Below are 26,948 nucleotides of genomic sequence, written 5' to 3'. Positions count from 1 at the left end.
TAAAATATTAATTAATTAATTAAGTAATTAATTAAGTTAATTAATCCTGATTAGATTAATCTAATCACTAATTAAACTAATTAATCTGTTTTAGTTAATCATAGTGAATGACAGGTGGGTCCCCCTGGACCCACTGGTCAGGTTGACCAGTCAACCCTGTTGACTGCTGACATCAGCATGACATCATGCTGATGTCATTAATCCATTTTTCGAATTAAATTAAATAATTAATTAAATTTCAGAAATTAATAAAATCTTTAGAAAATCATATCTTTTAATCAGTAACTCGGATTAAAATATTTTCAACATGAAAGTTGCTCAGAACGACGAGACGAATCCGGATACACGGTCCGTTCGTCCGCCACACACCCCTAACCTATCGAACCCGCAACTTTCCCCCTTCGGCTCCTCTGCCCGAAAACACGAAACACCGGGAATACTTTCCCGGGGGTTTTTCCCCCTTCACCGGTATCACCTACTACCGCGTTAGGGCACACCGAACACCGCGTATTGCCTTGATATATTTTGTGGTGCTTTGTTTGCTCTGTATTCATTATTTCTTCCCCCTCTTCTCTCCGGTAGACTACGAGACCGACGCTGCTGCTGACCAGTTCGACTACGGAGTTGACGACCCCTCTCTCTTGCCAGAGCAACCAGGCAAGCCCCCCCCCCCTTTGATCACCAGATATCGCCTACTCTTCTCTATACTGCTTGCATTAGAGTAGTGTAGCTTGTTACTGCTTTCCGTTAATCCTATTCTGATGCATAGCCTGTCATTGCTGCTACAGTCATTGATACCTTACCCGCAATCCTAAATGCTTAGTATAGGATGCTAGTGTTCCATCAGTGGCCCTACACTCTTGTCCGTCTGCCATGCTATACTATTGGGCTGTGATCACTTCGGGAGGTGATCACGGGCATATACTATATACTTTACACTGTTACATTACCTGTGATACTGTTCGGAGTTGGGGGCTGAAAGGACAGGTGGCTCCATCCCGGTAGAGGTGGGCCTGGGTTCCCGACGGTCCCCGACGGTTACTTTGTGGCGGAGCGACAGGGCAGGTTGAGACCACCTAGGAGAGAGGTGGGCCTGGCCCTGTTCGGCGTTCGCGGATACTTAACACGCTTAACGAGATCTTGGTATTTGATCTGAGTCGGCTACGAGCCTATACGCACTAACCCTCTACGTGGGAGTAGTTATGGGTATCCCGACGTCGTGGTATCAGCCGAAGCACTTCAGACGTCAGCGACGGAGCGGCGCGCGCCGAATTGGACTGGAACGCCACTAGGCTAGGTCTGCTTTCGGCCGCCCACGCAACGTGCAGGTGTGCTCAGGGCGATGGGCCCAGACCCCTGCGCGCTTAGGTTTAGACCGGCGTGCTGGCCTCTTTGTTTTGTCTAGGTGGGGCTGCGACGTGTTGATCTTCCGCGGCCGGGCATGACCCAGGAAAGTGTGTCCGGCCAAATGGGATCGAGTGTGTTGGGTTATGTGGTGCACCCCTGCAGGGAAGTTAATCTATTCGAATAGCCGTGATCTTCGGTAACAGGACGACTTGAAGTTGTACCTTGACCTTATGACAACTAGAACCGGATACTTAATAAAACACACCCTTCCAAGTTCCACAGACAACCCGGTGATCGCTTTTCTACAGGGCGACGAGGAGAGGATCGCCGGGTAGGATTATGCTATGCGTTGCTACTTGAAGATGCTATCTGGAGATGCTACTTGGAGATGCTATTTGGAGATGCTACTTGGAGATGCTACTTGGAGGACTTCAGTCTACTCTCTTCTACATGCTGCAAGACGGAGGCTGCCAGAAGCGTAGTCTTCGATAGGACTAGCTATCCCCCTCTTATTCTGGCATTCTGCAGTTCAGTCCACTGATATGGCCTTCTTACACATATACCCATGCATATGTAGTATAGTTTCTTGCTTGCGAGTACTTTGGATGAGTACTCACGGTTGCTTTCTCCCCCCCTTTTTCCCCCTTTCCTTTCTTCCTGGTTGTCGCAACCAGATGCTGGAGCCCTGGAGCCAGACGCCACCGTCGACGACGACTACTACACTGGAGGTGCCTACTACTACGTGCAGCCCGTTGACGACGACCAAGAGTAGTTAGGAGGATCCCAGGCAGGAGGCCTGCGCCTCTTTCGATCTGTATCCATGTTTGTGCTAGCCTTCTTAAGGCAAACTTGTTTAACTTATGTCTGTATTCAGATATTGTTGCTTCCGCTGACTCGTCTATGATCGAGCACTTGTATTCGAGCCCTCGAGGCCCCTGGCTTGTATTATGATGCTTGTATGACTTATTTTATTTGTAGAGTTGTGTTGTGATATCTTCCCGTGAGTCCCTGATCTTGATCGTACACATTTGCGTGCATGATTAGTGTACGATTGAATCGGGGCGTCACACACGTCGGCTGTGGTGAGGCGCTGCACGTGCGAGGCGGGAGGAAGGCGCGGGGGATCCGCCGCAGTGCCGCGGACAAGAGCCGCAGGGGATTCGCCGGGGCGTGGGCGGAGCTGGCGCGGGGCGACCCGATGGCCGAGCGCCGGAGCGGCACAGGCGGACGGGGACCTCGATGGGCGGCGCGCGCGAGCGGAGGAGCGAGAGCAGGCACGAGGCCACTGCAGGAAGGCGGAGGCGCATGTCGACTGTGGTGCAGTGGTAGGGAAAAGCAGCAGCGGCAGGGCTACAGCGGAGAGCAGCGGCAAGCAGCGCCGGCGACATGGGCTGCGGCAGCCACGGGGAACCGCGAAGGGCGGCTGGCCGGAGCGAGGCAGCGCAGGGGGGAGGGTGGAGCATCGGCTCCGTCGCCGAGCTCGAGCACGCCGGTGCCCAAGGGGATGCAGACCTTGGGGCGCACCGGTGCCGGAATGGTGATGGGGGCCTCTGCCAGAATCGGGATGGGGGCGGTCGTGGGACGTGTGTGTGACCGTGGTCGGGATGGGCCTGGGAAGCGGGGAAAAAGTTTAGGAGGTTTTTCGTATTAAAGCTAAACAGTTATGCCACGTAGGCGGAAAACAGATTCCATCTGTCATAAACGCATTTAAATGAGCCATATGTGCCGATCAGTGTTTTTTGCAAAAACATTACTGAAGACATGGTGTTTTTTGCAAAAAAATGTATTGCCTTTTGAAATGGTGGTTTTGTGCAATTTACTCGGATAGGGAGGTCCGGCGGCGCCCGCCATCCTCTCCGACACCTCTGTTGCCAACGATGACCACGGCTCCTCCTCGGACGACCCGCCACCAGTCGCCGATGCCTACAGCTGCGCCGACGACCGAAAGGGCAAAGGCCCGGCGAGGAAATGGTGAATCTCCGCCGTCTACGTCTTCAACTTCAAGTTTCTAGTAATCTAGTTTAAATTGGTCTGTTGTTTATGTGAATTTTGTGAACTGTCGATCTTTCGGACATCCGTCGGTGATCTTTTGGTCATTGAATGTGCATTCCTCTGTTCGATTCTATGTTTGCGTGATGATCTACGTTCTGCTTATCTATGTTGCATGCTAGTATGGATTTGAGGGACCGAATATAAGACACATGAATGTGAACAACAGGATTTGAGAAGTGCCTGATGAATGGACGCGTCTGTGAGCGTTTGAGGGTACGGATTTGCAGGTCGCGGCAGTAGATGCTCTCACACTGCATCTGGTTTGTGGTTCGGGCTCCCTCAAAATGGTGGTTCTGGTTCGAACCAAACGGCGTGCAGCGGCGCAGCTTGCAGCGACCATAACTCCGCTGAGCCTATGCACTGGTGGTAGTACGGTGCAGCTCTGTGTACTGCCACTACTATTGACGCTGCCAGTGCCCCAACCTCCCCCTGATCGTCTCTCACACGTCCACCGCTCCTTCAATGCGCATCTCGCGGCCTCGCCGACCCGTCGCTCTCCTCCGAGGCCTCGTCGCTCGATCATCTCGTCCCGTCCCTCCCCTACTTAATGGCGACCCCGGGTAGCCCACATGGTACCATACCACACCATTGACGCGGCAAGTCGGCAGAAACTCATCAAAAGCGCACAAGCTCGAGCCAGAACACGAGCCCACGATGGCCGGCATTCGCCGCGCCCCCGCGCTCCTCCTGCTGCTCGCCCTCGCGTGCACCCCCGCCCTGGCCGCGCGCGACGTCTCCAGCAGCGCCGCCAAGGCGAAGACCAAGTACCCCTCGGGCCCGGCGCCCGGCAAGAAGCCGGCCAAGCCGTACGTGCCACCAGCCACCAAGCCCCCCGGGTCGGGCGCCGTCGACGGAGGCGGGATGCCCGCCATCCCCGGCTTCGGCACCATCCCCGGGTTCACCGTGCCCGGGATGGGGGGCGGGTGGGGCGGGGGCTACGGCGGGCCCGACGGCGGGTACTCGCGCGGCGGCGTGGCGGCCTCCACCACCGTCTGCTCCGAGAAGGGCCCCTGCTACAAGAAGAAGCTGACGTGCCCCAAGAAGTGCTTCTCCTCCTACAGCGGCGCCGGCAAGGGGTACGGCGGCGGCGGCGGCGGGGGCGGCTGCACCGTCGACTGCAAGACCAAGTGCATCGCCTACTGCTGAGTGCTGATCGATCGTACGTACGTACGGGGAGCTCGGCGGCTCCTTGGCTTCCATGGTCATCGATGGCGCCGGTGAGCACCACATTATACGTAGCTATCTTGCGTGATACGCAGAGGAGGCGCATACGGCTGTATGTTTCCTCCCCGATGTCGTTCTAGTCGGCTGTAATATCGTCGCCTCATGGGTGTCAGAATTGCTATGAACTATGAAGTGTATGAGCAAATAAACATAGAGATATTACTCTTGGGTCTTGCTGTTTCTTCAAATGCAGTACATTTCACAAGATTATGAGCGAGTGGGGTGTTTTGGTGACCGGGCTCCATGGAGCTCGATTTTTTCTGAAAATTTCAGAATTCAAACTTCTGGTTTTAAATGTGAAAAAGTATGCAAGTATACAAGTATGCAAGTATGTCACATTTAAATGTTACTACAAAGGAAAAATGTGAAAAGTATGCAAGTATGCAAGAGGGAATTTCTATGTTTTTTTCCTCTGAAACTGGGTTTAATAAAGAATAAAAAATCTCTATTTTTCCTTTGCCCGTTCCTTTGAACCAAACACATGAAAAATACCACTATAGAAAATTTTCTATTACTAAGGTTCTTAGCCTCATTCTTCTTGCATAGCAATTTGAAAAAGATGTCAATTAGATGTTAGAAATCCTACGTTTTTCCTTTGAAACTGGGTTCAAAGAATAAAAAATCTCTATTTTTTTTCTTTGCCCGTTCGTTTAAACCAAACACATGAAAAATACCACTATAGAATTTTTTCTATTACTACAATTTTTCTCTACTTTTTCTTTGAACCAAAGGAGCCCTTAACTAGAAGGTTTCTTTTACTTGTCCGTACAATTTGTTTGTGTGTGTTGCACAATCCCCTCTTGTAGCATGGCCCAACACCAGATCAACTTGAATTCGTACCTTTTTCTGTTGATAAACTTGAACTGGTACTTGAAATGGAGGGGTCTCTATGCTGTCGGCCGGAGGAAAGATGGTGCCTTTGGGGTGGATGGTTCGTCATTGCCTTATTAGCGATGATGGGGCACCACAAGATGAATCCATCGTCGACAAGTCAGATGCTTTGAGTTTTCACAATGCCCCAAAATGTTAGAGATGAAATTAGCGATGTCAGGATTTCTAACATTATCGAAGTTCTTTGGACATTTGCAAGCTCATAGATAGTGTGATGTATACATGTGGTTGATATATTGTAATGACCAGGGGTGTCTAGTGTGGGCGGCGAAAACGGCCGCAAATATTTTGGCTCGCCCTCGCATTGGCGCGGCCAGCCTAGGCAGAATCCAGAAAGGCTCTACGTGCAACATCGCTTGCTCGCCGTGCCATGGACTTGTGCAAGTCAAAGGCGGCGACATATTTTTCTTGGGCCTATTCGTAAAGGGATGTTTTGGTAAAACAAATTTGTTTTATATAAAATGACTTCCTGGTCTAAAAATGTAAATAGGAGAAAATGTGAAAGAGGAAGAAAGGGGGTAGGCGCTAACCACGCCACCTATGAACACAATTTCCACATGCCACACTCTGGGCACCTAACTAGATTCTCTATCTGCAAGGAGAGGACGACTGCTTCATCTCGCTAATGAAAAGTATAATTAATAAAGTCTAGCTAATGATGTCGGGAATAATCACGCGCGTGCTGGAAGCAAAGCATCTGCCATCATTGGGATTCAGAAGAAACAGAGAATTCCATAGCAAACTAGTTCACCTACTATTCATGAGAATATATACTCCCTCTGTGGCATATTAGCTTTTTCTCGAGCCAAACTTTCTAAACTTTGATCAAGTTAACATTAAAAAAAATTAACATCCACAGTACGAATCAATACCATTAGAACCATCATTCCATATATTTTCATCCCATGTATATCTTTTATTACGAAAGTTGAGATTGTTTTTGATAAAACTTGGTTAAACTTCATAAAATTTGACTTAGGTCAAACTAATATGCAGAATAAATAAAATAGTTTGTCTAATTCACATCTAGATGTTTTTTAAGGATGTCACATCTAACCTCCCACAAATATATAATGAAGCAATAAGAAACAAAAAAAACTAAGACAAAAAAAATAGATCACAAACAAAGTGAAAATCAGCTTAGATGTGACATAACTATGTCACATCTAGATGTGTCCTAGACAGACCCTAAATAAAAACGAAGAAAAGGACTTAAGTTTATTTTGACAACCACCCAATAAACCCCCAAAGAACTGGACCTTAACATACATGAAGTAAAGCACTGTCATGTGTCATCCATTCCCATGGAAGAAACAGAGAATTGCAGAGCAAACTAATAATTCATTTATTATATTCATAAAAAGAACTATACTCAATTACGTACACGAGCGAAAGCACTGTCATGTGTCATCATCCCTCGAAAGGAAATAACGAGGAGGGAAGAAGCGATGGAACTGTGGCATGTAGCTCGATTTTACAAGTGCCGAGTGGCGGCGAGCGGCGACCGTAGCACAACTCTCCTACAGCAGAGCGCCATGGTGGGCGTCCATGCCGGCCGGCATGGACGCGGGGCTGAGCAGCGGCGCGGAGAACCACGACGAGTAGTCGAACTGCTCCACGGGGGCGGCCTCCCTGCGCCCGTGCGCCGCGGCCGCATGACCCGGCGCCTTCCTCGCTCCCACGGCCGGCGAGCCGGTCGTGGCCGTGCCGGCGCCGGTGAGCCTCTGCACGAGCTCCCGGAAGTCCCGGGGCTCCACCCGGTACACCCTGGGCGGCGGCGGGGCGCCGGCGCCGCGCCACGGCTTGGCCGGCGCCCTCTGCACCGCCCTCAGCGCCGCCTCGTGCCTCCCCTCGCCGTGCTCCATCGGCCGTTCCTCTTCTTCCTAGTCGTCGTCGTCGGTGCGAGCGAGCGAGCTTGATCGGCCAGCGCTGTCAGACAAGGAGACACGGCGGGCGCGCGCGCTGCATATGTAGGCAGGCGCGCGCTCTGGTCTGGTCAGAGCTGAATGGGACTTGGCGGCCGGGTGGGCTGGCTGGCCGGGTGCAGCGCACGGGCGAATGGTAGGAACACGTGGAAAAGGGCGGTCAATGGGTGGTGGAACGGGGCCGGCCGGTCGTGCCGTGCGCGCCTGCCTAGCCGATCGAGCCGCGACGACACGTATGCCATCACGTATGCAGACTTGGGATCGGCGGATTGGTTATTGGATTCTTTAACTATGTAGCTCGTGTGGATGTGACCGTGTGATTCGGGGTTTTTTCTTCGGGTCCTTTTATATCGGTTGTTGAAATTCATGTCACGCTGCGTAGCCGGCAGGGGGTAGCTCGATGTTTTTCTTTCTCTTTTAACACTAGTACAAAAACACCTCTGACAGACTGATCCGGCATAACATTTTGAGATTTTATGAAGTCATGATAGACGCCTTATAGTGGACTGTAACGTCTCCTCCCACTAAATGTGCATTGCCGGAAATCCTAAGATGAATGCAGTATAAATACGAGCACCAGGACTTGCTAAACTAATTGTTGTTGGTTGTGCCACTTTCTTTTTCTTTGTGAAAAGAATCAGATCTATTATAAGGATTAACCGGAAGTACAAAGGCCTCAAACATAATAAAAATGACATCGGGGTCTTCTATACGACCCTCCTAATTGCAAGTTGCTTCGAGCAAATGATTAGCATGTGAATAAGGCTTAGGAACTAAACCCCCTTGAATGTGTGGTTTGTCATAGTTAATTTTTTTATGTTTAATCAATTGTACAACCTTATCTATTATGCGCATTTTTAGGGAGAAAAGAATGTTTGCATCTATATCATGTTCCTAAAAACGCACACGAAATAGTACGTGATTGACATATATACATATGGCCTTATATCTTTGGTGGATGGTTGTTGGATTCTTTAACTATAATTGCCATGACCGTATGACATGCTTTGGGACTTTTTCTTTAGGTCCTTTTATATAAGTTGTCGAATGTATGTCACTCCGCGTAGCCGTCAAGAGGTAGGTTGATGCTACAAGTATAATTGTTATTGGAAGTGAGTTAGTGACACGGCTAAGTAATAACAACTAACTGCTATAAGACCGCTCCCAACCTAAAGTTTTTTTTCTGAGAGAATGCAATGGGAGGACCTTGTGTGATAATGAGAAGGCTTGGAAACAAAACTCATTAATGCACATGTGTATATTTTATTACAAGTTGAATTATCAATTTAATCAGTTGCGGGATCTTATGCAATTATGCGCTTACAAGGATGAGCAGAGCTACACATGATTGAAATATACACAAAGCCTTGTAGATGCCTTCGCTCTTCTGACAATGCCAAAATCATCTCTCTCACTCCTCCTTAATAATATGTCACATCAACTCTTTGCTTATGTGGCATGGCTTAGCACTTGCATTAATAGAGCATTGGTTTGTTACAAAATACTCAAAAATGTTTCACATACCTATACGTTTGTTTCAGTGGGCATGATTAGTTCATAGCCAATAAAGAAACTACGTTTTTGAATAATACTTTGTTCGTTCTTAGTTATATATCATGAGCACTAATCTTTTCATTTTCTCCTTTTCCCATTAGCAATCATGATGTATTCCATGAACACTATAGTTTTGTTTTACTTAGCCTAAATCTGTGTGCCACTAGCAACTGAGCTTTTCTTTCACTAGTGGTTGTGATGGCCTGTGGACACTATTTTCTTCCACTAGTGTTGGTTATTCGCTTCCTTGACTAGGCGATCTATTTCACACCTCTCTTGTTCTCCCATGGATCAGTCGTGAGGCGCCAATGACAAGACAAGAATTGTAGTCCAAATTCGAGGTGGTAAGATGAGATTACCATGTCTCCTCTCTTTTGTGCATATCCTATCTAGCCTAGTAGACTACTACGACAATGCCTTTTGCCCTAGTCTTCTATTTGCTTATTCCTTTTATTTTGACTAATAGGCTATGGAACAATAGTTGACAAAGAGAAATCGGTGACCAACGCCAGATAATGATGCAGGCACTTCAAGTCCACTCGTAAGACATAGGCAAAATGCATCGTTGATGCAAGCAGTGGCGAAGCTTCAAAGAAAAAGTTGGGCGGGCCAGACTAAAGATCACAATTTTTTTAGGCATTTGTGAATACTCAATAGCTTTTGTTCTCATTGAATTTCCTACAATCAATTTGTGAACACTCAATAGCTTTTTTTAGGCATTTAGAAAAAATGACCGGCGACACGGTGCTCAGCGTCGGCAGCAGTCTCACAGTACTGGTTGGTAGCGAGCAGGTTGCAGTGGTCAGCGGAGGCAGGGGTCAGAGGCATTTGGGCGGCACAACGACAGGATCCCGATGGCTGGGGCCAGACTAGCAAGTGCGGAGGATGGAGTCCGGAGGGGAGGGAGGATGGCACCACGACGAGGTCACGTGGAGGCGGAGGAGCCATAGAGCAAGCAGCAGGAAGCATGCGTTTAGCAGTGAGGAGATCATCCTATCTATGAGGTCGAGGCTGGTGGGGGCCGGTTGTCGACACGAGTCCTGGCAGGTTGGCGGCCTTTGCTCGTGTTGTGTGCGCACATAACATGGCGGCTTGGATTGGATAGATTGATCGATCGTAACAGTTACGAAGCATCACGTATAGGTATAAAAAATGTCTGAAAAACCTGGGCGGGCCATGGGCCGATTTTAGCCCCAACAAAGCTCCGCCCCTAGATGCAAGCAATCTCCCAAAGCCTTCTATTTAGGGAGAAATTATTTCAGATGAGTTGTGTTATGATCTGACTGGTCAAAAGAGAATTTCATAGTATACAAGAAGTCCTAATAAACAACCTAAGATTAAGCAAAGATACTTAAACATATGGGACCTATACATGCCACCGCTTAACATTGATTATCCAAAGAGGGGAATTGGAGTCGCTCAATGAATATTCAATCCAGAATCGTTCAGTGAATATGGTGGCTTGACTATAGTGACAAGGTGCATACAGATTATTTTTTATGTTGCTACCTTTTCAGAGACTATAACGAGGGAAAAAGCTTAGAGTGATGCATTTGCACTTAAGGGTTGCTACGGTTAGTACAAGAAAAGCACACTAGATACCCATGTGTAAGGGTAATGTTAATAGTTTCATAATGTAGCAGCAAAAGGATGTGATGCTTTGATGAATCATGATCATTCAACTCAAGTTGCTCTCCATAATAAAACTGATCATACATGCTTAATGCTTCAACTGGTTCAGTTAGATATTTGCAACACCAAGTATTAGCTTTCCCGAGGTCATGACCAATCAAAAGAGTCAGAAAAATAAGGGAAAGTTTTGAGTTGACACATACATTAGAAAATCAAAATGATTGTATACGGAAGGTAGTTTGGAGGACTACTAGGAAATACCTTATAGGTAGAATCTTAGTAGTAGCGTGGGTTATCTACCCCGCGCTACTGATAATTAGTAGTAGCGCGGGATATAAACCCACATTGCTACTAAGTTGATAGGAGTAGCGTTGGGTATAAATCCCATGCTACTACTAAGTGATTCCCATTGTACCACCCGGACATGTTGTAGTAGTAGCGGGGGGGGGGGGGGTGCAAAACCTGCGCTATACTAACTAGATAGTTGTAGCGCAGGTGAAACACACCGCGCTACTACTATTTTGTCGCCAGCTATGCTGTAACTACAACAGCAGTGTATAAAATACCAACGCATCCCGTCCCCTCGGTCTCTCTCTAACTCATATCTTTCTCCTGTGTTCCGAGGTATGTCTGTACATGCTAGGCTCGCCAAGTCAACCTAAGTGTTTTGCATGTGTAAATCTGGCTTACACCCATTGTATGCTAACGTTAGAATCTATCACACCCGATCATCACGTGGTGCTTCGAAACAATGAACCTTCGCAATGATGCACAGTTAGGGGGAACACTTTTCTTGAAATTTTAGTGAGGAATCATCTTATTTATGCTACCATCGTTCTAAAAATAAGATGTAAACATGACAAACATCACATGCAAATCATAAAGTGACATGATATGGCCAATATCGTCTTGCGCCATTGATCTCCATCTTCGAGGCACGGCATGAACACCATCGTCACCGGCATGACACCATGATCTCCATCATCGTGTCTACATGAAGTTGTCTCGCCAACTATTACTTCTACTACTATGACTAATGGTTAGCAATAAAGTAAAGTAATTACATGGCGTTTTCATTGACAGCAGGTCATACAATAAATTAAGACAACTTCTATGGCTCCTGCCGGTTGTCATATTCATCGACATGGAAGTCATGATTCCTATTAGAAGAACATGATCAATCTCATACATCACATACATCATTCATCACATCCTTTTGGCCATATCACATCACATAGCATAGCCTGCAAAAACAAGTTAGATGTCTTCTAATTGTTGTTGCACTTTTTTACGTGTCTGCTATGTGTTTCTAGCAAGAACGTTTCTTACCTACGCAAAACCACAACCGTGATATGCCAATTGCTATTTACCCTTCATAAGGACCTTTTTCATCGAATTCGATCCGACTAAAGTGGGAGAGACAGACACCCGCTAGCCACCTTATGCATCAAGTGCATGTCAGTCGGTGGAATCAGTCTCACGTAAGCGTACGTGTAAGGTCGGTCCGGGCCGCTTCATCCCACAATGCCGCCGAATCAAGATAAGACTAGTAACTGTAAGCAAATTGAACAAATCATCGCCCACAACTGCTTTGTGTTCTACTCGTGCATAGAATCTACGCATAGACCTAGCTCATCATGCCACTGTAGGGGAACGTACCAATAATTTAAAAAATTTCCTACGTGTCACCAAGATCAATCTAGGAGATGCTAGCAATGAGAGAGAGGGAGTGCATCTTCATACCCTTGGAGATCGCTAAGCGGAAGCGTTGCAAGAACGCCGTTGGTGGAGTCGTACACGCATCGATTCAGATCGCGGTCGATTCCGATCTAAGCGCCGAACAATGGCGCCTCTGCGTTCAACACACATACAGTCCGGGGACGTCGCCTCCTGCTTGATCCAGCAAGGGGAGAGGATAAGTTGAGGGATAACTCCTACAGCACGACGGTGTAGTGGTGATGGAGTTCGTGGTTCTCCGGTAGAGCTTCGCCATGCGCGACGGAGGAGGAGGAGGAGGTGTTGAAGAGGGGGAGGGCTGCGCCAGGGGAAGGTTGTGGCTGCCCTCCCACCCCCACTATATATAGGGGCAAGGGAGAGGGGGCCACCCCCCTAGATGCATCTAGAAGGGGGGAGGGGGCGGCGGCCAAGGGGAGGCTTGCCCCCCAAGCCAGGTGGGGGACGCCCCCTCTAGGGTTTCCCCCAACCCTAGGCGCATGGGCCCTTGGGGGGAGTTGGCACCCGGCCCACCTAGGGGCTGGTTCCCCTCTATATTCAGCCCATAGGGCCCTATGGGGCAGGTGGACCCTCCTGGTGGACCCCCGGAACCCCTTCGGTGGTCCCGGTACAATACCGGTAACCCCCCGAACACTTTCGGCGACCGAATAAGGACTTCCCATACATAAATCTTCATCTCCGGACCATTCTAAAACTCCTCGTGACGTCCGGAATCTCATCTCGGACTCCGAACAACATTCTGTAACCACACACCATTTCCCATAACAACTCTAGCGTCACCGAACCTTAAGTGTGTAGACCCTACGGGTTCGGGAACCATGTAGACATGACCGAGACACCTCTTCGGCCAATAACCAACAGCGGGATCTGGATACCCATGTTGGCTCCCACATGTTACACGATGATCTCATCGGATGAACCACGATGTCGGGGATTCAATCAATCCTGTATACAATTCCCTTTGTCCATCGGCATGTTACTTGCCCGAGATTCGATCGTCGTTATCTCTATACCTCGTTCAATCTCGTTACCGGCAAGTCTCTTTACTCGTTCTGTAATGCATGATCCCGTGGCTAACTCCTTAGTCACATTGAGCTCGTTATGATGATGCATTACCGAGTGGGCCCAGAGATACCTCTCCGTCATATGGAGTGACAAATCCCAGTCTCGATTCATGCCAACCCAATAGATACTTTCGGAAATACCTGTAGTGCACCTTTATAGCCACCCAATTACGTTGTGACGTTAGGTACGCCCAAAGCATTCCTACGGTATCCGGGAGTTGCACAATCTCGTGGTCTAAGGAAATGATACTTGACATTAGAAAAGCTTTAGCAAACGAACTACACGATCTTGTGCTACGCTTACGATTGGGTCTTGTCCATCACATCATTCTCCTAATGATGTGATCCAGTTATCAATGACATCCAATGTCCATGGTCAGGAAACCATGACCATCTATTGATCAACGAGCTAGTCAACTTGAGGCTTACCAGGGACATATTATGATCTATGTATTCACACATGTATTACGGTTTCCGGTTAATATAATTATAGCATGAACAATAGGCAATTATCATGAACACGGAAAATAATAATAACCACTTTATTATTGCCTCTAGGGCATATTTCTAACAATGTGTTGTCATTTGATGAACGGGATCACATTATTAGAGAATGATGTGATGGACAAGACCCATCCGTTAGCTTAGCATTATGATCGTCTAGTTTTATTGCTATTGCTTTCTTCATGACTTATACATATTCCTCTGACTATGAGATTATGCAACTCCTGACTACCAGAGGAACACCTTGTGTGCTATCAAACGTCACAACGTAACTGAGTGATTATAAAGATGCTCTACATGTGTCTCCGGAGGTGTTTGTTGAGTTGGCATAGATCGAGATTAGGATTTTTCACTCCGTGTATCAGAGAGGTATCTCTGGGCCCTCTCGGTAAGACACATCACTATAAGCCTTGCAAGCAATGGGACTAATGAGTTCGTTGCGGGATGATGCATTATGAAACGAGTAAAGGGATTTGCTGGTGGTAACGAGATTGAACTAGGTATGACCGACAATCGAATCTCGGGCAAGTAACATACCGATGACAAAGGGAATGAAGTATGTTGTTATGCGGTTTGACCGATAAAGATCTTTGTAGAATATGTAGGAGCCAATATGGGCATCCAGGTTCCGCTATTGGTTATTGACTGGAGATGTGTCTCGGTCATGTCTACATAGTTCTCGAACCCGTAGGGTCTGCACGCTTAACGTTCGATGACGATTTGTATTATAAGTTATGTGTTTTTGATGACCGAAGTTTGTTCGACGTCCCGGATGAGATCACGGACATGACGAGGAATCTTGAAATGGTCGAGAGGTAAAGATTGATATATTGGAAGGTTATATACGGACACCGGAATGGTTCCGAAGAAGATCAGAGATTTTTTGGAGTACCGGGAGGTTACCGGAACCACCCGGGAAAGTTATTGGGCCTAATGGGCCATAGTGGAGGAGAGGAGGCAGACCACAGGAGGCGGGGCGCGCCCCCTTGCCCCAATCTGAATTGGACAAGGGGAGGGGCGCGGCCCCCCTCTTTCCTTCTCCCTCTCCCTCCTTTCCCCTTCCCCCCTCTCTGTTGGAAGGAAAGGGGGGGCTAATCCTACTAGGTTTGGAGTCCTAGTAGGACCCCCCCCTTTGGTGCGCCTCCCCCTTGGCCGGCCTCCCCCCTCTCCTTTATATACGTGGGCAGAGGGCACCCCAAAGGCACAACATCAATTGTCTTAGCCGTATGCGGTGCCCCCTCCATCGTTTACCACCTCGGTCATATTGTCGTAGTGTTTAGGCGAAGCCCTACGCGGATCACATCATCAAGACCATCACCACACCGTCGTGCTGACAAAACTCTCCCTCGACCCTCTACTGGATCAAGAGCTCGAGGGACATCATCGTGCTGAACGTGTGCTGAACACGGAGGTGTCATATGTTTGGTACTTGGATCGGTTGGATCGTGAAGACGTTCGACTACATCAACCGCGTTACTAAACGCTTCCGCTTTCGGTCTACGAGGGTACGTGGACACACTCTCCCGTCTCGTTGCTATGCATCTCTTAGATAGATCTTGCGTGATCATAGGATTTTTTTTGAATTACTACGTTTCCCAACACCAGTAGAGAGACATATGCAATCAAAGAACGAATGGAGTATGCAGTTGTCATTTTTTTTTCTTTTGCAAACATTTAATACGTACCAGTTATCTTCACTCACAGAAGAATATTCAGTAATTCCAACCCTCACACGCTCGCATGCTCACATTTATAAAAATGATTATAAATGTGTCAATAATTAGAGAAAAAACATATGAATGATCGCAGCTAATGTGTCTACAACCCCCCCCCCCCCAAAAAAAAATTAGATACAAATTCAAAATGCACATTGAGAAACTAAAAGGCAGATATTTAAAAAAGCCACTATTCACATATGGATTTGTCTTTTTTTAAATGAGAAACTAAAAATGTAAATTTGTTATGGTTGGTAGACACATGCCTTCTGAACATTCACAAAAGAATCAGAATTTTGTGAATTAATTTTTTTTGGAGGATGGGATCGTGTGAGCATTTAATGGATGGTATTACCAGATAATTTGCCTTGACTCACTTCATTACGTTCTTTAGATTCACTCACTTAATTACATGGCCCTCATGTATGAATTGACTAGGCCGTCAGTGATTTATTTCTGAACAAATTCTAGTTTGCTGGATCAACCATTCTAAATACATAAAGATACTACTAGTCTGCAGCGCATGACAACCTCTTTTCTTGCAATTGCAAAGTGGTGGAAAAGAAATTGTATTTGAGGCAATAATATCAAGGGTGGGCCGATTAGTGCGAGACCGAGTGTGAGCCCGCATAAGGTGTTGTTATAAACGGGCCGACCCAGGTAGCTTTCATCTTAGTTAGTACAAGAACAATGCGTGTGCGTTGCAACATGATATAAATACTCTAGTACGTTAGCTTGTGATTTACCTGTCAATAATAATGCGATTATGTAAATAAATGTTCATCAAATTCTAACCATGAATTACTTTATATTTTGATTAAAAATTTGGTAAGTAAATTAAAATGGAATTGGCTCAGAAGGTAAGTAAATTAAAATGATTGATTAACATATACATGGAAGGTTTGACGAAAGGGTGGTCGAAAGAAAGGTGAAATGGGAACCTTACGTTCTTTTTAAGCAGTAGAGAAGATAAAGATTTTCCCTGTTTTTCATTCATTTTTTTCGTTTTTCTGTTGTTCTTATTTTCGGAAATATTGTAAATTACTATATTCCAAAAAACCATATAAAAAGTTATATACCTTGAATTTAGAAAAACATTAACACATTATAAAAATATGCTAACTTAATTCAAAAAACAAAATAGATAGAAATAAAAAAATGTTCTAACATTTTAAAAACATTAACACGTTTCAAAATGTATTTTACACTTTTAAAATGTAAAATATGTTTGTGTAATTTAGAAAAATGTTTTATATCAAAAAAATGTTGGAGTATATTAAATTTTATGAAATATCCAGGCATTGAAAAATATGTCCATGCCATTTTTTTAAATGTTTATAAAATCTAAAAAATGTTGGCATAGTTTATAAAAATGTTTTATATCACTTGTGAAAAATGTTTCAACGTATATAAAAATGTTTTACATGTACTAGAAAAAATGTTCATTAACATATGTTTGAAAAAAAAGTAATACTTTATCTGAAAATTATTAAATATTTTTGTTTGGTTTATACAAAAAAGTACATTGTTTAATAAAAAATAGACATAAAAACATGTGTTCGAGTAAAATGTTAATCATGTATTTGGAAAATATTAAACTTGAATAACAAAGTGTTTCTTATATATATGAAAAATGTACTATGCATATGCAAACTATACTCTTTTGTCTGAAAAAAATAAAAATATGAAAAGAAATGAATATAACGACCACGTAGTTTTAAACTGATTATTGCCTTTCAAAAAGTTTGATGTGTATTTTTAATATGTTCAACATTTGTTCAGAAAATGTGTAAAAAAATTCTTAGAAAATGGGGTATACACCTCGGATCATGGGGTTGACCAAGCCACACATGATGGCCCTGACCTAAAAAATGCGCAAACTTGGCTAGATTATGAGCTTCGCTGTTCGAATCTCAGCTCCCAAACATAAAATGACAACTAAAAGTAGCAGCTCTCTGAAGAATCTCATTAACAATAGTAACGTATTTCCCTTGATTGCCGCAGAAAAACGTTCAAAACAGTTGAAGTAGAAAACCTGATGTACAGTAATGCGCCCGCCATTGACCCCGGTCGCCAGAGGGGAGGCCAGGGTATATTTCGCATTAAGCAAGATGTGCCCTTGCACAACCCCTAAGAAAAAGAGAAATGTTAACAATTGGCGAGCCGGCCGAAAGTTCGGCCGGTCGCCTCGCTAGCGATGCGTGTTGGGGTTGCGCACAGATGCCACGTCACGCTGGCCAAACCACACTGTTTTCTTTTTTATTCCCTTATCTCTTAACTCGCGACCTCATTCACTCGTTCCTTCGTCTTTACTTCCGTCTCTGATTTCTCCACCGAGCTCGCCTCCTCTTCTCTCTTCAGACCTCCCCGTCTCCACGGCGCTGGCGCACCTACAGCCCACCACAACGGCAGCGCTGCTATATAACCACACCCCCCATCTAGTCCTAGTATGCGGGAACCCAACGATATGCGGCGCTGAACCCCGTCCAGCAGGATTTTTGCTTCAGCCGGCGATGGTGGTGGCTGGTGGCGATGGCGGTGGCGGAGAATAAGCTGCTTTTTTCTTGATTTGTTTTTGCTAGAACCGTGTTTGATTTTTGCTGGAACCTACTTGCATTCTTGCTGCAACAGGGAGATGATAGTGCTCGGCGGCAACAACATGGCCGCCATGTATTGTTTTTGCTGGAACCAACAATCTTTTTTGCTGGAACCAACCTTTGCTTTTGCTACATCGGAGAAGACTATGTGATGGGAATCAGCTGCATCTGGCGATTTTTTTGGTAAATCCATCATCAAATTTTGCTGGAACCAGCACGAGCGTCGGCCACACAACCATCGCACGACGGGGCTACAACCAGGGGGGAAATGCTACAACCGGTGCTTCAATTTGCTACTGTCGGCATCTTTTTTTGCTGGAATCAGTTGAAAGTAGGCGCGGAGGAGCTGCATCCAGCAATGTAATTTGCTACATCCCGCATCGATTTTTGCTGGAACCAGCACCAAAAAATGCTTCCACCAGAGTTTGTTTTCTCTAAACCATCGATTTTTTTGCTACAACCACGTTTTTTGTTGTTGGAACCAGCACCCAAAAATGCTTTCATCAGAGTTAGTTCTTGGTTCTTTGTTGGATGAGCGACTTTTTGCTACAACCTTATCTTTCAATTTGCTGGAACCAAGGATTTCAATTGATTCCACAGGGGCGGCAACACAGAGCAATTTTTTCGACAACTTTTTTTGTCTGCAAGCATCGACAGAGAGCGATGCCATCGAGCACGGCGGCGACTTTCGACGGTGAAGGCAAACAGGGAAGGCGACAGGGGGCGGCCGCCATGACCTGCAGCGGTGCTTTCTTCAGATCTGAAAAACGTCCCAGGGTGACAAGCGCCGAAAAAGGCGCGATCCGACGGTTATGCGGGGCGCATCTAACGGCCAGGGTTGGACCGGCCCAAAGTTTGGGCCGGCGCACCGGCGCAAAGTGCTGCCAAAAAAAATGCCCTGGTTGCCCGAAGCCGCAAGCGACGCATCAATGAGCACGGCACGGGACGACATGCACGCTGCATGCAAGCAAAGCAAATCACAGGGCAATCGCCGCCGCTGCGTCAGATCTTTATTACAGGTTCTCGGCATATGCGCCAGGGCAGATCCGTCTCCGCCGCTCCTACGAGCGCTCCCGCCCGCCCAACCCCCGCCCTCAACGGGCCACGTACGCTCCTACCATCGCCACCGCCATTCACCTCCTCCTACCACCCGCCCCTAGCCCCGCCCCGCCCACCTCACCTCGCTGACCGCCGGCGACGACGATGGGGCGCGTGAAGCTGGCCATCAAGCGGATCGAGAACAACACGAACCGGCACGTGACCTTCTCCAAGCGCCGGAACGGCCTCATCAAGAAGGCCTACGAGCTCTCCGTCCTCTGCGACATCGACATCGCCCTCCTCATGTTCTCCCCCTCCCGCCGCCTCTGCCCCTTCTCCGGCCGCCACGGGTCCGTCCTCCTCTCCTCTCTCCTTTGCCACAGCGCTTGCTTGATTGAACCCCCTTTTCGTTTCCGTTTCTGAGACTCGTGCGTGCATGCATGCATGGCCGCGCGCGCTCGTCGATCGTTCGTCGTCCTCCAGGGTGGAGGATGTGCTTCTCCGGTACCTCAACATGTCGGACAACGACCGGGGCGAGTGAGTGCCAGAGTTCACATATATATGCACCGTGTAATGAACTTCGATCGATCTCCTTTCTCAAACATTTTGGTTTCTTCGTTTCACCACCGCAGGCCCATCCAGAACCGGGAGGTAAGAGAAGCAAGAACTAGCTCGTCTTCATCATCTTTTAAAAACTGAAAATAGGAGTCCAGAGGCTCGTGTGACAAATCCGATGCAGTACCTAATCAGCATGCTCCAGAGGCTCAAGCGCGAGAGCGACATGGCGACACAGCTAGCAAAGTACTATGCATTTTACCTCGCTCCATTTTCCTCTATATATTCTCGTTGATTTCACGTATCAAACCGGCTCAAATTCTTGTATTTCACGTCACTGTGCATGTTTCCTTTTCCTGCTCGCAAATTTCAGCCCGGGGGCATTGAACGAGAAGATAGAGGTGAGCTTTTGCATTTTGTAACCTTATTAACCAGTGACAATGAAACCATCATATTAACTAGCCGATTTCGAATTGCAGGAGATTCAGAAGGAGATATACGCGTGCCAGCAGCAGCTGCAGATCTCCGAGGAACGCCTCAGGTACAAACCAAGACCCGCGCCATTTAGCACTTTGTTCGTGCGGTCGCGACCTTGATCGTGTTCGTCTGTTTTCTGTGTGCGCGCATGCTGTTCGAGCCTGACCCCGCCGCGTTCGGTTCCACGGGCGACATCGACAATTGCGAGAAGTTCCTCATGGAAATGCTCACCCGCGTCGTCGAGAGGAAGGTACATATCATGTCAGGTACAAACTTGTTGCGGTTTCGTCTGCAACTCATCTCGAATAATTTGGTCTGTGCAACTATCGAGCTGCAGAACTACCTGCTGAGCAACCTGGCCCCGTTCGACCCGACGGCGCCCGGGATGCAGGTACGGCGATCTTCGAGATCACATTTAAATGCGCAGGATCCCGAAGCTACAAATGCTCGGGATCCTACGTAGGAGCAATGCTATCAATGTAAAAGGATTTATGCATTTTATCAATGAAGATTGTGTTTGGCGGTGCATTGTAGGGCGGGAACGGGGCGCAGATGTACGTGCACGCGATGAAGACAGAAGAAGGCGGCGGCATGGGCGCGTTCGCCGGCGACGCCGCCGCACTGTGGGGCTCCGAGGACGGGCAAAACCCCGGCCACCAGATCTTCGGCGGGACTGACCCGATGATCTACCTCAGGCACGTGCACATATAATTGCCACGTGTACTACTTTGCGTACGCACACGGGCACACCGCAACCTCACACGTCATTTTCTATTTTGTTTCGGCAGCGACCCGGACGTGTACGACGGCAAATCTCAGGTGGCAGGGATGCACGGCAGCGACGGCGACGTCGGGGGCACCAGCCAGACGACGGATCCGTGGCGGCAGGAGTTCAGCTGCACCGAGCTGCTCTCCACGCTCATCCCCAACACGCCCTTCCCTCTCATGCAGCACTGCCTGGGCCCCGACGACGGCAATTACCTGCCGGCCATGGTGCCGGCGGCGCAGGACCAGCTGGAGGCGTCCGCCAGCTGCTCCTACAACATGCCCACCAGCGACGAGAGCGGCACGCCCGTCATGGCCTACGACGGCGGCGGTGGCGTGCCGCCGCCCAACGTCGGCTGATCTCACATGCATGCATGCCCACTGGTCCTATCTACATCTATCCTGACCTAAGCATGGCGATCAAGCTCAATCGACTGTAAGCTACGTAGGGCTACTGTGTTAGTGGTGACGCACGCATCATACGCGTGTAATAATAAGAAAATAACTCTAGAACGAAATCATATTCAAAATAAATGCTTAATAAAATTCGCAGATGCTGTGGATCACTCACTTAAATTCGCAGTGATGATTTATATTTAAAGTGCTTTATACATGCATCATACTTCCCAGCAACACCAGACAGCATTCTTTTTGCAGAATTTGTATTGAAAAAATCTTTTTCCAATTTATAGATGCTGCTTGGAAGGGATTAGGCCTCTTTTTTATATATTATAATAGGAGTAAGTAGTATACATAATAATTCCAGAGAGTAATAACAGAGGAGCAATCTGCTTTGTAGCAGGGTGTGAAGCCCAAGGTGTCGTTGCTGGCAGTGGCAGTCCAGGCTGCAAGACTGAACTTCAACAGGGCTGGGTGAAGTGGTTAACTTCCTCACCGACAATGAAACCTTGGCGATCGTGCAGCAGAAAGGGCTCCACAGGCTCAACATGGGCACTGGGCGCTGAGACTTTACATAACCAGGTTCAGTAGTGACCAGACACATCCAAAATTACAAATGGTACAGAAGTATTCAGGATGAGCAAAGACTCTGAATCATGTCAAAGGCAACTGTGCAAGACTGCATACTGGTTTCAGTAGTTTGTCTTCTCTACGAACCTTGATGAATAGAGTTATTTTCAAAAAAACAGAAAAAATTGATGAATAGAGTAATAAACAAATGAATTAGTAAATGAAAAACTGTTGGCGCATTAATGGTAATGGGTAGGAGTGGAACATGAAGTTGCTGACGCTCGTCTTGACCAAGGTTTGTATTTTTATCGCATCTGAACCAGATAGCTGATATTCGGCCCTTTTAAAAGGTCAGACAAAATGTCTGGCAAAACTGGCAAAACCAAAATTTGAATTTTGAATGAAAAGGGGTAATTTGGTCATAAATTAAAATCAAGTAGAACAAAAACATATATCAAACTCATGTACATTAGGATGACAAATAAATATAATGTTTAGCAGCCTACCACTGGGGATTGAAAATCAGCATCAAAGGTTTAACAGTCCAACATAACCCTCATGACACAAGATTGTTAAATTTCAGCCGCACTTCACTTCTCTTGGCTGAAATCCAAGACCTTGGTCACAACAAGCCATATCTCGGTGGATCTATAATTTGTGACGTACGAAGTAAAGTCAGGGGACCTACAAATACCTTGACTTGTCTTCGCTACACTCGGAAAAGCAACCAAAACATTATTTTATCTATGGTGATTATCCACATTACCCGTTGCACCTCTGTGATTTGCCTTCACTATTTTACACAAGGAAGTAGCATTGTAGCTTCCCGGCCTTTCCTCTCATATGTTAGAGGAGCTGGTTCCTCTCTCGATAGGCTTGCACCTCGGATGTAGCGTTGGCTGTTGTCGAACGATGGCTCTTGGAGCCTTGTGCCATCATGACAAACCATATCCCGTCGAAACATTAGTTCAGTGTAGGAAATTAGTTCTTTTCAACTGACCGATTTTAGATGATGCGTCAACCGTCTTGCATACTGGACACATGTCCCGTGGAACCCACACACCGCTTCCCCCCTCTACGAGAGCCTAGTTCACTTTGTTGTCTTCTATGTCAATCCAATCATCTCAAAGCTCTCCTCTCCCCATCGCCCTACTCCTTTCTCCTTCTCTACCAGCACACACAAGGCCTTGCGCCACCACTGTCACCGCTCTCTGACCACCACGCGTGTAAGATCATCTCCAGCCGTTGGCCCCTCAGGGGGCGCCTAAAATCGCCGCCTGGGGGCTAGCCGGCGCAAAAAAAAGGCCTGGGGCGAGTTGGTCCCCAGTCGCCGGCGCAAAAAAGGGCCTGGGGGCGAGTTGGTCCCCAGTCGCCGGCCCCAGGGCCGCCCCCAGACGCGTCTAATTTTTTCAAAAAAAAAACGTTCGGCGAAGTTCGGTTAAACACGGCTAAATTTCGGCAAACTTTGGCATATATTAGACATGTTCGCGACGTGGTACATAGCAAATATAAACTAAAAAAAGAAACCGCTGAACGCGGAGTAGTCGCCGCCATCCTCGCCACCTTCGTCGTCGTCGGCCTTCTCCTCCTTGAGGCGGCGGTCCCTGCTGGACCCCTGCCCGGTGTTGCCATGGCGGACTGGTGGCGGCGGCGGTGGCGCGTCGTCGTCGTCGCTGTCTTCGAGGACGACGACTCCTCCTTCGTCGCGGCCCCGGCGGCGCTGCTCGAAGCACCGCAGGGCGGCGCACTGGCGCTCCCTCTCCATCCTCAGGAAGTCCTCGCGCGCCCATTTCAGGGCCGCATCATCGTCGAGCTCCCCGTCGCCGTGCTCCATCTTCACGGCGGGGAGCCCCGGCTCCGTTTTCACCGGCGCGAGCCCTGGCTCCGTCTTTGGCTTGACGAGCGCGGAGGAGCCGACGAGGAGGCGCGCCGACCGCCCTCGTTGATGACGATGCCGGCGCTGCGAGTGCGTCGGCCGAGCGGCGTCTCCGCTGTGGGCTCGGCCTTGACGCCGAGCAGCGCCGGAGAGCCGGAGGAGTGGGAGGAAGAACACGAGGAGGAGTGCGAGGAGGACGTCGAGGAGGAGCCGAACCTCCTGGGCATCCATTGCCCGGCGCATCGGCGGTGGGCGGGGGCGGCCGCCGACTGAGGGTATGCCAGCGGCGGGTTGTTGTCGTCCTCAAGGTGCGTCAGCATGCCCTCGAGCGTGCGGCCGGGGACGCCCCACCACACACGGCGCCCCTCGCTGTTCTTTGTGCCTCCCACCACCGGCGCCCCGTTGGTGGACGCCAGCCTCTGCTCCTGACGGCGCTCGAAGTACGCCGCCCACGTCGCGTGGTTGTCGGCGCGTACTGGGGGAGGGCGAGCTGCTCGTCGGTGAGGGAGACGCGTACGATCTCGACCTCGACGGCGAAGTAGGGGGCGCGTGCCACGACGTCGGGCAACGGGGGAATGGGCACTCCCCCGTTGCTGAGCCTCCACCCCATCGGCCCGGCGCGCATGTCCGGCAGCGCCGGGATGTTGGCCTCGAACAGGAGCCACGACTCCTGCCCGCGCAGTGAGCGGCGGCCGAAGCCGTTGGCCGCCGCCTCGTCACTGGGGAAACGTTCGACCATCGAGGCTGTCGGTGGGGGAGGGAGAGGGCAAGGGAGAGGGGGAGGAAGGGCTCGGCGGCGGCGAACAGGCGAGGGGGAGAACTCGGCGGCTAGGGCTGGTGTGGCCAGAGGCGAGGCAGGCCACCGGCTTATATAGCCGCGCCCGTGTGTACGCATGCGCGGGAGGGGAGGCGTCGCCGCGCCGCCCCGTGGCGCGTCGCCCGTGAGGAATCAATGGCAAGACTAACCGGCGGCGGCTGCGCGGCAGCCTTGGCATTGATTCCCGCGGGAATCGAGGCGATGAGGGCGACGAAGCACCCGTCTCGCTGACTCGGCGGGCCCGTGGCTGCTTCGCGCGAAAACAACTCGCCCCGGCGCCCCCAGCGCGCCGGTTCCGGCCTGGGTCCGCCTGCGCTGATTTCGGCCCAGGCCGGCAAAAATCGGGCACCTGGAGCGCGACTGGGCCGTTTTTTCGGCGCCGGCGCGAAAAAATAGCCTGGGAAGGCCTTTCTGGGGACGCGGCTGGAGATGCTCTAAGTCACCCGTGTTGGTAGTGCCGCTATTGCAACCCAGGGGGCACTGCGGTTACCGTAGGCCATGAAGATGATAGCCACAACTGTTGGCTACTTCAGCTAGATGATCGGGATGCTATAAATTCCGACACGAGCTGCTGCAAGGGGAGGGAGATGTTGCGGAACGTTACATGAGAAACAAAAGAAAATTCTACGCTCGTCAAGTTCAATATAGGAGATGAACATCTACGAGAGGAGAGATTGCATCTACATACTCTTGTAGATAGCTAAGCGGAAGCGTTAAGAAAAGCGGTTGATGTAGTCGTACGTCTTCACGATCCGTCCACGAACTCCCGATGAAGTGTCAAACAGACGGCATCTCCGCGTTTAACACACGTACAGCTTGATTACCCCTTCACCTCCTCGATCCAGCGAGCGACGATGAAGTTGTAGCTCGAGTCCTCTGGCAGCACGACGGCGTGGCAGCGGTTGATACGTCTCCATTGTATCTATAATTTTTTATTATTCTATGTCAATATTCTACAACTTTTATATACTTTTGGCAACTTTTTATATTATTTTTGGGACTAACATATTGATCCAGTGCCCAGTGCCAGTTCCTTTTTGTTGCATGTTTTTCGTTTCATAGAAAATTCATATCAACCAGGGTCCGAACGGGATAAAAACTTACGGAGATTTTTTTGGAATATATGTGAATTTTGGGAAGTGGAATCAACACGAGACGATGCCCGAAGGGCCCACGAGGGTGAGGGACGCGCCCCTCGTGGCCACTCCGTAAAGCGGTTGGTGCCCTTCTTTCGCTGCAAGAAAGCCAATATCCGGATAAAAATTATGTCAAAATTTCAGCCTAATCAAAATTACGGATCTTTAAAAATTTAAGAAACAGTGAAAGGACAGAATTAAGGACCGCAGAAACAGATGGAAATCAGAGAGATCCAATCTCGGACGTGTACGACGGCAAATTGCAGCTGGCGGGGATGCACGACGGCGATGGCGACGTCGGGGGCAGCAGCCAGACGACAGATCCATGGCAGCAGGAATTCAGCTGCACCGAGCTGCTCTCCACGCTCATCCCCAACACGCCCTTCCCTCTCATGCAGCACCGCCTGGGCCCCGACGACGGCAATTACCTGCCGAAGATGGTGCCGGCGGCGCAGGACCAGCTCGAGGCCTCCGCCAGCTGCTCCTACAACATGCCCACCAGCGACGAGAGCGGCACGACCGTCATGGCCTACGACGGCGGCGGTGGCGTTCCGCCGCCCAACGTCGACTGATCTCACATGCATGCATTGCCACTGGTCCTATCTACATCTATATATCCTCCGGACCTAAGCATGGCGATCAAGCTCAATCGACTGTAAGCTACGTAGGGCTACTGTGTTAGTGGTGACGCACGCATCACACGCATGTAATAATAAGGAAATAACTCTAGTACTAGAATGAAATCTTATTCATAATAAATGCTTAATAAAATTCGCAGATGCTGTGGATCAGTCACTTGAATTCGTAGTGATGATTTTTTTTCTTTTGAAACGGAGCAGTGATGATTTAAATCTACACGCGTGTAAGAAAATAACTCTAGGGCGGAATCATATTCATAATAAATGCTTAATAAAATTCACAGATGTTGTGGATCAGTCACTTAAACTCGCAGTGATGATTTTTTTTCTTTTGAAATGGAGCAATGATGATTTTAAATTTACAGTGATTTATACATCAAACTTCCCAGCAACCCCAGGTTTCAATTTGTAGGATTTGTATTGAAAACTTGGTCTTCC

General features: G+C 48.5%; 3 protein-coding genes across 6 annotated transcripts; 2 read left to right on the top strand and 1 right to left on the bottom strand.

Moving 5' to 3' along the window:
• Nucleotides 1-3,957: 3,957 nt before the first annotated feature.
• On the top strand, nucleotides 3,958-4,789 carry LOC123082444 (glycine-rich protein 2). The gene has a single exon (XM_044504770.1). It carries the CDS (start codon nucleotides 4,054-4,056, stop codon nucleotides 4,543-4,545), a length of 492 nt encoding a protein of 163 aa, XP_044360705.1. The 5' UTR covers nucleotides 3,958-4,053; the 3' UTR covers nucleotides 4,546-4,789.
• Nucleotides 4,790-6,835: 2,046 nt separating this feature from the next.
• On the bottom strand, nucleotides 6,836-7,472 carry LOC123082443 (uncharacterized). The gene has a single exon (XM_044504769.1). It carries the CDS (start codon nucleotides 7,377-7,379, stop codon nucleotides 7,035-7,037), a length of 345 nt encoding a protein of 114 aa, XP_044360704.1. The 5' UTR covers nucleotides 7,380-7,472; the 3' UTR covers nucleotides 6,836-7,034.
• An 11,864-nt stretch (nucleotides 7,473-19,336) lies between these two features.
• On the top strand, nucleotides 19,337-22,137 carry LOC123082441 (agamous-like MADS-box protein AGL66). 4 transcript variants are annotated; one of them, XR_006439033.1, is made up of 11 exons: nucleotides 19,337-19,627; nucleotides 19,761-19,814; nucleotides 19,910-19,928; nucleotides 20,017-20,078; nucleotides 20,206-20,233; nucleotides 20,312-20,373; nucleotides 20,460-20,559; nucleotides 20,647-20,700; nucleotides 20,844-21,004; nucleotides 21,098-21,510; nucleotides 21,877-22,137. XR_006439033.1 is itself a non-coding variant. In XM_044504767.1 (10 exons), exons 1-10 carry the CDS (start codon nucleotides 19,443-19,445, stop codon nucleotides 21,432-21,434), a joined length of 1,062 nt encoding a protein of 353 aa, XP_044360702.1. In that variant the 5' UTR covers nucleotides 19,338-19,442; the 3' UTR covers nucleotides 21,435-21,667. The 4 variants fall into 4 exon arrangements, 2 of the variants coding, with proteins under 2 accessions (XP_044360702.1, XP_044360703.1); XR_006439034.1 differs by having other exon boundaries at nucleotides 21,874-22,137; XM_044504767.1 differs by lacking the exon at nucleotides 21,877-22,137 and having other exon boundaries at nucleotides 19,338-19,627; nucleotides 21,098-21,667.
• Nucleotides 22,138-26,948: the final 4,811 nt, after the last annotated feature.

This window comes from Triticum aestivum, chromosome 4A, assembly GCF_018294505.1.
Source record: "Triticum aestivum cultivar Chinese Spring chromosome 4A, IWGSC CS RefSeq v2.1, whole genome shotgun sequence".
Lineage (NCBI taxonomy): Eukaryota > Viridiplantae > Streptophyta > Magnoliopsida > Poales > Poaceae > Triticum > Triticum aestivum.
The sequence above is the reverse complement of the archived record's forward strand: the minus strand, read 5'-3'. Positions and strand labels throughout refer to the sequence as shown.